The sequence below is a fragment of the Anomalospiza imberbis genome, chromosome 3, assembly GCF_031753505.1.
Source record: "Anomalospiza imberbis isolate Cuckoo-Finch-1a 21T00152 chromosome 3, ASM3175350v1, whole genome shotgun sequence".
NCBI classification, from domain to species: domain Eukaryota; kingdom Metazoa; phylum Chordata; class Aves; order Passeriformes; family Viduidae; genus Anomalospiza; species Anomalospiza imberbis.
Window position 1 is genome coordinate 34,029,462 of NC_089683.1, and position 11,872 is coordinate 34,041,333.

Genomic DNA, 11,872 nt, shown 5'->3' on the forward strand with positions numbered 1-11,872 from the left:
TGAAGAGAATTTCACAGGATACCCAGGAAACCTGGTTGCACAGAGATGTTCCACTCCTCTTGCTGAACCTCACCTAATGACCCATCTAGCACCAACCTTACATCAGTGGCTATCAAACACTAGAGACCAACAGAATTACTGACAGTCTGAAGAGAAGCATGTGGTGCTGGTCCCGCCTTCTTCTGCAAGAATCAGGATGAGAAGGCAGCAAAGAAGCAAGCAGAGAACAGCAATGCAGAAGTGAAACTGTGAGAAACTACTCAAGGACAAAAGATTAAAAACCAAAAAGTACTATGGTTTTATCTTTTCCTCAAAGTGTTATATTAAGATTGGTTATGATTACAGAAAGGTGTTCTTGCAATTACTATTCCACATCAGAATGTACTGCAGGAACTCCACAGATGTCTTGGATTGAGGGAATAACCCAAGAAAGGGAGGCACGGTTAAAACAATGGCCATGCAGTTACTGCAGACACGTGAATCCTCAAGCACACATTCACTTAGGAACATGTTCCCTGAGAGAAAACTATCACAGAGCCATGTACATCTCCTTCAGGAATGCCTGTCTCCCTGCTCCAGGCACCCCTCATCACCTTCATTCAAACTGCAGAGAGGCGACCACATACACACACAGACGAGGATGGGCTGGACGTCTCCAAAGCACATTCATTGTCTACTGTCTTTAGCTGTGACTTTAGAAGGGACACTGTTCTACAGCCCCCAAGGGAGAAACTCCAGAGAAGAGACCCTGTGTATGTTAAATACAAGAAAGTTTCATTTTTTAAAACGGCTGGCTGTTCTGGATGTCTCCATTTTCAAGAAGAAAATTAAACTAAGGAGAGTTGTTCACTCATAAAACATTTTCACCCCTAAGTCCAACAGAAGGAAAAGTATGTTTAAGAGCAATGTCCTCTTGAAAAGCAGCAATTTATGCCCTCAAAGCCATTATGGAAATCTAAGGAATGTTTTCACCATGAGGAGTATCTATGTTGTGCGCCCAACATTTAGGTATGTATTCAGGACATAGCTTTTTTTCCCAAACAATGCAAAAAAGAAAATTATCTGGCAAGTATTGTTATTTCACATCCTGGTGCAACAGCCACATGAAATAGTGAAATTTTGCATCCACAAAGCACATTCTCTGGACAGCCTAAGGCTATGTAAGTATGTAGGAGATGAGTCTGTTCATGATAGCTTATGAGGCTTTTGAACAGTGAATATTATAGATTTTGTGCTCTTGATCCTTGCATGCAGACTCATAAATAGAGTATAGATTTTGATTTTGTGCTCTTGATCCTTGCATGCAAACTAGAGCCCCACTGCAGAGCTGCTTCTGACACACATCTATGGATATTCAGGGCATTGCTGCAAAAGTACACCAGCTCCAATGCAATAGCATATAGCTGTGCTTTACCTAAGTTCATATAGCCACCTGCACTGAATTTCACTAAAAACACATAAATAAATGGGAGGAGGTTGCTTGGTGGCAGCTTCAGGAGGGCATGACTAGATCCACACAAACACTTGGGAAAAAGGTGCATGGAACTTCTACAAAACTCTCTGCAGAGGTTTCACAGGCAAGAGCAAATGGCCTGAAGTTGCACCAGGGGAGGTTTAGGTTAGATATTAGGAAGAAATTCCTTCACCAAAAAAGTTGTCAAGCATTGGAACACACTGCCCTAGGAAGCATAGTGGAGTCACTGTCTCTGGAGGTATTTAAAGATAAGCAGACGTGGTACTTAGGGACATGATTTAGTGGTGGACCTGGTGGTGATGGGCAAACAGTTGGACTCAATGATCTTAAAGGTCTTTCCAACCTAATAATTCTATAAAACCTAGAAACTCAGTTTCATTCCTGAGTAAAGAGGTTCCTGCGTAATTTTTTTTATGGCAATAAAATAAATATGTGCTGCTGCAGCCAAGGAAAACCGCAGACTGTAACTTATCTTGATAAGTGACAGCTTCTCTGATCTGACTTATTTTAGCAGGGTGAGCAGAAGTTAAAGACTTGAGCAATTTCTCCTCTCCTACTGTAATCTATCACTGTGTCCTCCAGCTTTCCACGGTGTTGTTGTTCAGATGATTTCCACTGTCCCACTTCGCTTTTGCCCTCCCTCTTCTTCAGTACTGACCGCTTCCTCCCTCCAGAAAATCACATCTTAAAGTGAGCATTCAGCTGGCTGTGTCCGCATCACACTCCTCCTCAGTTTGGGAAAGACGACTCACAACGCTCCAGACACTCAACTTGCTCTCCAAAAAATACCCCCAAATTTAAGCAGAGAAATGGGAATTAACTCGCCCCCAAGTGCAAGACCATCCATCTGGGCTTTGATTTTGAGATACAAGCAAAGGCATTTAGATTTAGATGATTTCCAATCCCCCAGTTTTCATTTGTGTCTTTGGATAGTTGCCTTTGTCAAACTGCTTGAAATATTCCCTAACTGAGCAAGTTAACAGGAGGAAAGGGTAGGCCATGTACCCCTCCCTTTTCTGGCAATAACATGGGAGGAAAGACGATGCTCTATGGGGCAGGGATGCTGAGTGCATCCCCCCCTCCTGGCCAGGCTGATTTCAAAAGATCAGGCACCTGGCATTCAGCAAGGGGGCTGCTCCTGTGCCTGGAAAAACGAGCAATCCCACCAGCTTGTTTGGTTGTTTTTTTTACAGAGGAATACAGGTTCACTCATCATTACAATAAGCATATTCACACTCCCACTGAGCCAGTTTGAGACTTCCAAGACCAGCACAGTATATGAATGAGCCTAGTAAGAGCTACATACTGCAGACTCTTAGCCAATATTTTTCAAATTTGGGTCAGTCTGAGGCACCATGGCTGAAAAAGTATTGCCATGAGCATTGTAAATTAATATTTTATATCCCCTTGAAGTGCTTTTTGAGGAAATTAGCATTCATTACTGAGGCATCTCTCCTGTAAACATAGAAAACAGAAAATAGCTCTGCTTACAAGGGCAGCACTGTAGGGCAGGGAAGAAGAGTAAACATTGAATCTGCAGGAAGAAGTGGCCTGATTCAGCAGCTGAATCAATCAGGCATGTGCATCCCTTTTCCCCAGCAGTGCCCCAAGCTTCAGGACCCACCCGCTACCACCTGGCACCACCTTTACACCCAGGCAGCAGCACATCATTGCCCTCCGGACCAACCAAAACTGTAAGGTGGAGACGTCAGCCCCTACCAAATAGACCTCAAGGACACCAGGACCCCCACATTCCTGCCAGCATGGTGGTTTGTGGTGCACCCACCACAGCCGTCACAAATGCCCGGTCCCGTGACCTACACTGGGAGGGCAGTGAGGGCGTGGGGTTGCCATGGCACTGCTTCCTTTTCGTGTTTCAGACCATTTGCACGGCCCAACTGGTGCTGGAGTGCGTATTTTTGGCAGTGGCTGGGGAGGTTCCTCTGCAGCTGAGTACAGCCAGCCAAACTCATCTGGCACAAGGCAGGGCTTTTCAAAATGTTCTGTGCTCCAATCGCAAAGCAGCCGAATGCTACTCTTCTCAGAAAAGTGCTGCCCTTGTCCTCTTCTAATGAAAGCTAACTTGGTATTCAGTAGGAGCAGGCCAGAGCTATTTCAGACATGGAAGACAGCAGACACAAATCAATAGAAAAAAATAACTTCTTTTTATTTACAAAAAAAATCCAAATATTGGATGCTGTAAACAAAATTCACAATCTGTTCCCTCTAGAGTCTGTTTTCCATCAGCTCTTTTTCTGTCTGTGACAAAGCCTATAGTCAAAATGTTCCAAAAGAGCAATCCAAGGAGCAGTTTGCTGCAACAGGATGCCTTGCAGAAGGCAACAGTTGTAAGGAAATTTGAGGGAAAGCAAATCTGCACAGACTCCTACAGACTGCAGGAGTCTGCAGTGCCTTTAGCCAAGATGTCTTGAAATTTGCAGGCCATTTTTTTTTTACTATTTATTTTGTTAGCAAACCACTATTACAACAGCAAAACAGTACACTGATTTTCTTTCTTGCAAGGGAAACTCTGCATAAAGAAAACCATACAAAATAATATATTCAAATAGGAGCTGAATATGCAAATACAATTTTTTCTTTTCTGTGCAGTTTTATCTAACAAACTTAATTATCTCAATTTAAAAAAAGCACATTTTTTGAACCGGTAGGAGCTTCTGATGTGAGGCAAACCAAGCATTTAGTAAGAGCTGTTTTTAGAGGATTTGTGTGAAGGCCTTTGTGCAAGATAAAAAATATTTTAAGTGCAATACGAGAAACTAGAAAAATATCATCTTTTTGGTCTTCTAATTGCCCTTCTATTTTTAGAAGAAATGTTCTTGCATTTGAGAGGGCAGCTACGTCTAAGGAAAAAAAAAAAGAAGAAAAACCCCATTTAAAAGCTCTTGGTTGTTTCAAGATCGTTACATTTAACCAAGTTTAGCGCCCTGTTGGTTAGCAGGAAATTCAGTGGTGGCACAAACAGTTTTACTGTAATCAGGTCAATGTCTTTAATCAGTTCAGCTCTTTAAAAGGGGCACTGTCTTCTGTAGCACAAGCTCTAACCTTACAGCTGATTGGATGGGACAGATCAAGTCTACAAAGCAAGAACACGGTTATTAACTTTAAAAGTACCAGTGTGCTGAAGAGGAGAGGGAAAGAACAGTTAAAAAGAAGTCAGACTTTATGGAGGGAAAGGTGTGCAAACCACAGAAATAACCCCGCTTTGAAAAGGGCTTCTTATTTTACTCTTGGCCTGAACTCATGCCTTCTTCCCACCTCTAACACCAGGCACATTTTAAGCCACCAGTCACAAATAAAACAAAGCTCTACCAGTTCCACCACTTCATCATTAACATATGCAAAACAGATCTGGAATACCTATATAATATATATAAAAACATATTATATATGTATCAAAATGCAAATGCCAAAAGGTGCAGTTTAGCTCAGAGCCCTGCTGTACGCACTACAAGGTAACTAGCTGCTGTCAATCAAAAAAAAAACCCAACCCACAATTAGATTTGAGCTGAGAGGAAGTAATTCAAAACTTTCTTTCAAGCAATGGCAAAAATAAAGGGTCCTTCAAAGCAAAAACAGCACTGTATCATGTATTATCAGCATTCTGTGGTTGTGGCACAGCTATAGATTCTCAAACCCTTTTAAAGAGAGGATGAGTCATGTATTTGCCACAAATAGTTGTGGGAGAGAAGACATACCACATTACCAGCTGATCCTATTTCCCCAGCCCTCCCCTCGCTTCCGCTAGCAAACCAGGAGCAGGAGGTACGGGGAGCCAGTGGGCCAGGAGCACCCAGCCCGGAGCCTCAGGGGGCTGGAGGGAACCTCGCTGGGACAAGAAGCCAGCACCAAAGGAAGGGAAGGTGGGGACAAGGTCTGCACGTCAATTCTAGCAATGGCAAGGGACCAGCTTTTAAGTTTCCTGAAGGACTCGCAGGGAAGGTGCTTTAGTAAACAAATCGGGTTCCTATTAAAGTGCCTGCAGAGTGAAAAGTACAAAGCACGACAAAAATAGATGTACCTTACTCACTCCATAGGGAAAATACACTGCCAGGACACGAGTCCTCTCCCTCTCCCTGCCCCTGACTCCAACGTCAGAGCCAGACTGTGCCTGTGACCAGGAAGGGCACAGACGGATTTCCTTCAAAAGCCTGAATTCCCTTTTTTTTCTCCCCCCTCAGAAAGAAAAAGCAAATATCAGAGTCAAGTGTCACTTAGTTATTAGGTTTTCAAAGCACAACAAAGAATTTAACACCTTCAGAGATGTCACTGAAGTGAAAACAGCAACGGAGGAGGTTGGTTCTTTCCCCCCTGCTGGTCTTTCGGGAGAGGAAATGAAAGTGAATAGCTATTGTTCCAATGTAAAGTGATTCCATTTAAATAAAGTACAGTACTAAAATTGTAAATGCAGTGTGACAACCAGATCAAAGATGTTTAATATTTGCATAAAAATATATATATATATATAATATATATATAAAATATAATTTTCAGCAATCGTGCAACACTCTTAAAAAGGGTTCATTTCACATTTGCTAAATTCTAGTGGTCCTGGAATGCATAATGCATTCAATTAAAAATACTCCTTTAAATATTAACAATTAGTGTTCAAATTACCAACTAATACAATATTCTTTAGCTGTCAGGGGGTTTAAATAAACCTATCTTTGATCCACGTTCCACTGAAATTACACATCATGGAGATATGCAGTCACAACATTAGTGGGTTAAATGTCAAAATGGCATTACAGTACAAAACAGTTAAAAAAATCAGCTAGTCATATGTTTCTCCATCTGTGGAATTATTATGGCTCACAAGCAACCCACTGAATTACTGTAATCCTTGTTCTTGCAACCAAAGACATTATCTGAATCCCACCTTAATCCTGACTGGTTCATTTACTCCAAATTTCTCAGGTGTGGGTTAAAATTTCACTGCAAGGTGCCCACTGTCCTATGATATCCTGTTGCAAACTGGAAAACAAGTAGTACTTTATTTAAACATTCCTTAATTGCTACATTTTCCTAGACCACATTAATATATATTGTGTGTGTATATATATAGATATACACCAATAACATGTACATATATACACACACAAACATATATACACACATACACACACGTACCTAGGATAATAGCACACCGACAAATCATTAAGTCTATACAGGTATTTGCCAAGAAAAAAATAGGGCATTTCCTCCACCACTTATTCACAAGCTTATGGGTTGGTTTGCTGTTTTTTATCCTTGTGTCCCTGATAAAACAAAATGCATGGTTAAACCACAAAACTATATTTTTTTTTCTCACTTCAGATTTTATGAAGGCATCAGGCACTTTTGATTACTATTGGTGTGTACAAATATAAGAACATCTCCTTTTACATATATATATATTTATATATATATATATATATATATTCTCTACTGTATCTTCTTTGCTTGGATAACTTTTTTGTGAAATCTTTGGTCCTTAAGTATATACTTCTTGCCACAGCTGGTTTTCCAGCATTCCCACATTTCTAAAATGTGAGGCATGCACACAGCTGGAAATAATGGACTTTGTCATCGTACGTGTTTCTGTTTCTATAACTGTACCAATCTACTACTGTTCATTTGGAGCAAGCTGTTTCTGGTAAAGCATTCTAATCAAGCAAGCTATACATTCTACATGGTCAATCCATAGACGGCACTTGCTGCAAGCCCCAAATGCAGTAATTCCAATATACAACTTTATTCAGCTTATCTCTGCTTTATGCCTCTAACTTTTAACTCCTGAATATATGTAGAACTGTTTTTTGTGAAGTTTTTTTCTTTTGTTGTTTTTTTTTTGTCTGTTTTGTTTGTTTCATATTCTCCCTTTTGCAGATCCCATTCTAGAGTAAGAATAAAAATTAAAGAAAATAAGGCTTTCCCACCTTCTCTATGCCAAAGCTATGGGAGCAGATATTGCCAACCCATATTGTCATCAAGCATTCCTCCCTCACTCATTTCTGGGGAAGCTGGTTGCTTTTAATGACAGGCCTCTTGTGCTCTGGGGTAGGATCCAATTATTTTGGGGTTCTTTCTTGATCATGCTCCCATTAATTATTAGAAGAATCACAAGCTTGTCCCAAGTTTAAAAACCAGAGCAGATCATCATTGCACAAAACACCCCATTTCAGAGGGACCCGTCGCCCCTTCCTACATCTTAGAAAAAGTTCTCTCCACGGGGTCTACTAATTTCAGTTCTTAATTACAGGGCAGCCAAGTAGAGTATGTGTGCTGCTGGCAAGGGAACACCGTCTGAACCTGGGCAATATAGTAATTGCTGAAGTTAGCATCTGCTACGTATGGGGCTGGCTGGTAATAGCAGGTGACATTGGCCACGTTGGGGATGATATTTTGCTCAGCTAGGACCCGGATGGCCAGCATGGTGATGAGATTCAGAGTCTGTCTCCTCTCATGTCCCATCAGGCACACTGTGCTCTCATTCACCACACCGTGAAGGGTCATGAGATAGTCATACTTGCGGTCTTCTAATCCCACAAAGTGGTTCTGCAAGTAGGACTCCAGCTTTCTCTGCTGTTCGCCAATGTCTGAGAAGTCAATGAAAAACCTCGAACACATGTATCTCTGCAGGGATTTAATCTCAGATTCAGAGGCTGCCCTAAAGCCCCTTACCAAAAGGTTGCAGTACTTCAGAAGACCACCTCCTCTGATTTCTTCTGGGTTTCTGGTGGCAATTATCTTGTTGCAGAGGTGATCAAAGGCTTCCTGGAAATCCCCATAAACGCTCTCACCAATGATAGTTGGGTGAAAAGTTTCAGTCATCGGATTCTCTGAGCACTCATAAAAAAGCAGCAGGGAGTCCAGCTTGATCTGAAAGGAATCGACACTGAATTCAAACTGCCGCCTCAGAGAGTCCACAAATTTCAGCTCCACATTTTTGCCACTGTTGTTGGACAGGGAGATAAGACTCCATCGGTCTGAATCATTGCATACTTTTACCATTTTCTGCACATAAGCCTCCTATAATCAGAAAGACAAAATGAGCAAATCAAGACAAAGATCCAAGAAATTTCTACTTAATTGTGTCTGCTCACCCCTCCCAAGCTCCCCCCATATCTGCATTTCATAAAAGATTTCAAGGAGCCTGCAGATACAAACCACAGAGTAAGCGCTTAATGTGAGAGCTCAAAATGCTGTCACTGCAAGGGTTTGACAGGGGAGGGTGTTCTGCAGGGACTGTGTAATGCAAGGGAAGCATATAGCAACACTACTTTGTTCAGTCACTTCTAAATACATCTACAGACTAAGTCCATGGTACATCTGCCAAATATGCCTGCACCCATATGCAGAAGGTCACTACTACAATCTAAAAAGAAATATTATTTATTGGTTTTCACTTCTCTCTCTAATTCCCAAAGAACAAGTTAACAAATGTTCATTCCCCTAATCCTACCAGTGCAGGTTCCATAAATTGGTCCCATATTAAAAAAAAAAATCCCTCTAAAAATTTGAAAATATTTGGATTCAGCCTAATCAACTCAAGCAAAGTGTCTTCTAGAGGAGGGAATATGCCTCTCCGCTGGAGCACTTAGCACAGCTGGAAGAATGCCTTGCAGACGGGGCTTCCTTCTTGCAAATGTTAAATCCATCTACGCTCCCCGTGCACCCGGGAACCGGGGCCGGCACACCGAGCTGCCGCCGAGCCGGGCTGGGAGAGAGGTGTGCAACGCCTGGCACACGCCCCAGGTGAAACAACGCTCCCAGCAAATCAACCGGGAGGGAGAAAAAGCTAATTAATCCTGAAGAGCCCCGCTCAGGGCGCTTCACTGTAAACTCCTCCTCGGTTTTAAGCGTGGGGTGAATAAATCGCTCGGGGTTCCCATGGGTGGCGGAGGTGTGGGGGGGAGCTGCGTCCCGGAGCGCACCACTCCATCCCCAGGGGGAAGGCGCCCACTCCCCGCAGGCAGGCGCTCACACCTGCCCGCTCCGGGCGTCTGGACAGAGGGCAGATTTACCTTGAGTGTGAGAGGCGTGATCTTCTCCTTATTCACCCCCTCGGGTAAGAAATCCAAGAGGCAGTCCAAAACCACGTCCTTCACAGTCTGAAATTCGGCTTCTCCTTTGAGGTCGGCGCAGAAGATGAGGTCCAAGTCCTTGTAGCCCAGGCCGCTGTCCTGGTGGAGGACGTGGCTGGCGGCCGAGCCGTTCAGCCGCACGTCCCGCAGGCCGATGCCCTTCTCTTCCAGCCGGCTCCGCACCACCTTGACGATCTGGCGAGGCTGCATGGCCAGCGTGGGGAAGTTACCGCGGCCGTGGATGGGGATGGTTTCGCTGAAGATGCGGTCCAGACGCTGCACTTGCTCCCAGCTCAGCACGTTGCAGTGCGCGCTCTCGCCGCCGTCCGCGGAACTCCCGCCGGCCTTCTCATCGTCTGCCATGGTGAGCGGCCGCCGCCTCCCCGGGCTGGATCCAGGCACCGCTCCGGCTCCCCGCCGGCCCCCCGGGGCCTCTCTCTCTCCGCGCCTGGCAAAAGAGGAAAAGCCAGCGGTCAGCAGCTGCGTGCACCCGGCACCCGAGCTCCGTTCCCCTGTGGCCGTCCCTTTCAGTGGGGAAGCAGGAGGACACACCTACTGATTAGATATTTAAAAATAAATAATTAAAATGGGGTGTGGGGGGAGAAAAAGCCCCCCGGAGCCAGGTGGTGCTGCAGGATAAGGGAAGGTGCCCGACCTGCAGCGCCGCTGCTTGCGCCGCTCTCCGCGCTCCCGCCGGGGCAGAGGCCGCCCCGCGCCGACGGAGAGGCCGCCCCGCACCGCCCAAGAGGCCGCCCCGCTCGCTGCCGCCGCAGGCTGCCGCCGTCTCCGGAGCTTTCGTAGTTCTGGCCGGGAAAGGTCCCCAGTAGTTTTTATACGGGGCTTCTCCGCGCTTCCGGGGCTCCGAGTCACGGCGCCCGCGTCCCGCCCCCTCTATCTGCATGGCCGGCCGCGGCGGTGCCCCCGGCCCGCCCACACCCCGAGCACCCGCGGGCCGCCCTCCCACCCGCCCCTCCGCGCCGGCGGAGCGCCCAGCGCGGCCGTCCCGCACCGCCCCGGGCTGGGAGACCCGCGCAGCGCAGCGCAGCCTCCCCCGCACGGCTCCGGGGAGGCAACAAGTGCAGCAGCGCTCCCTGCCCCGAACGGGCGCGGCCCCTCCCGCTCCTGCCGTGCCTAGATGCGCGCCCAGGAGCGCCCAGCTCCTCCGCGCTGCCATTCATTCCCGGCTTTTTTTTCCTCTGCCTTTTTACCCCCCCCCCCCCCCCCGCCCTCCTCCCCGACATTCCCGGTCATCCCAGGCTCAGCCAAACTTCATACCAGAGCGACGGAATTTGGCAAGAGCCCCTCTCCAAGCAGATGCCGAGGATCCCGAGCCGTGTGGTTTGCGCTGCTCGGCTCCTGACCGAGATTTCCAGAGCCTCCTGCGGCAGCGCAGCGGCATCGCGCCGTGCCTGCCCGGCCCCGGCCCGGCCCCTTCCCCCGTGCCCGCCCGCCCTCCTCGCCGGCGAGGGGAGGAAAAAGACGTCTCGAAGAGCACGGAGGAGCCGGTGCCTTCCAGAGGAGTATCCTGCATATAGAGTACAACTTGGGTAACCGCGGAGCGTAAAAATTACGTGGAAGACAAGCATATTATATAAACATACCCCTATATTTTATTTGCATTTTCTTTTAAATAACGATGAATGCATCTGCTTTTCACCTGTTACATACATACGCATACATATAGCTATTATTTAAAATACATTTACATACTATATGTATATCGATACCATTTCAAGACAGATCCTATTTAAAACATATACATACTATTTAAAACAGACTAAGCGCACACACCCGATGCACGCAGCAGCACCCGGGGCCGCCGCCGCCCCAGTGCGCACCCCGCGCACGCCAGCGCGGTGTAGACAGCGGGTTGCGCGGAAGGATGCAGTGCTGGGGGACACGGCGAGGGGCGGTCATGGACGGTGTTGCGTCACCGCTCGCAGCTTTGTGACGCGCGGCAGGAGGGGCTAATGGGGGTGGGCTCCCTCAGCCGAGCACTTCGCCGAAAATGGGTGGTGGGCGACACAGGCTGACGGGGTGTGCCGTCCCCTCCCCCCATTTTTAGCGCGCCCCCCATCTCCCCCCGCCCCGGGATGGGGTCAGAGGTGTGGGGCCCGGCATTCTCCATCCGACCCCACACCCCGGGCGGGGGTCCCGCCGCGCTGCGCCCGCCCCGTCGGGGCGCTCCGGGCCGGCAGCGCGGGGCAAGGGCGCCCCCTGCCGGCTCCCGCGGGGCGGGGCGGGGGGGCCGGGGGCGGCTCGGGCTTTGATCCATTGCCCACATTCCCTATGGCTTCAGCTGCGCCAGTCTGCT

The 11,872-nt window shown here is 47.0% G+C and overlaps 1 protein-coding gene across 2 annotated transcripts; it reads right to left on the reverse strand.

Annotated features, from left to right (window-relative positions):
• Positions 1-3,616: 3,616 nt before the first annotated feature.
• TENT5A (terminal nucleotidyltransferase 5A) lies at positions 3,617-11,273 on the reverse strand. 2 transcript variants are annotated; one of them, XM_068183921.1, is made up of 3 exons: positions 10,834-11,273; positions 9,499-10,006; positions 3,617-8,503 (listed from the first exon to the last, which is right to left on the reverse strand). In XM_068183921.1, exons 1-3 carry the CDS (start codon positions 11,142-11,144, stop codon positions 7,724-7,726), a joined length of 1,599 nt encoding a protein of 532 aa, XP_068040022.1. In that variant the 5' UTR covers positions 11,145-11,273; the 3' UTR covers positions 3,617-7,723. The 2 variants fall into 2 exon arrangements, with proteins under 2 accessions (XP_068040022.1, XP_068040023.1); XM_068183922.1 differs by lacking the exon at positions 10,834-11,273 and adding an exon at positions 10,214-10,427.
• Between the last annotated feature and the right edge of the window lie 599 nt (positions 11,274-11,872).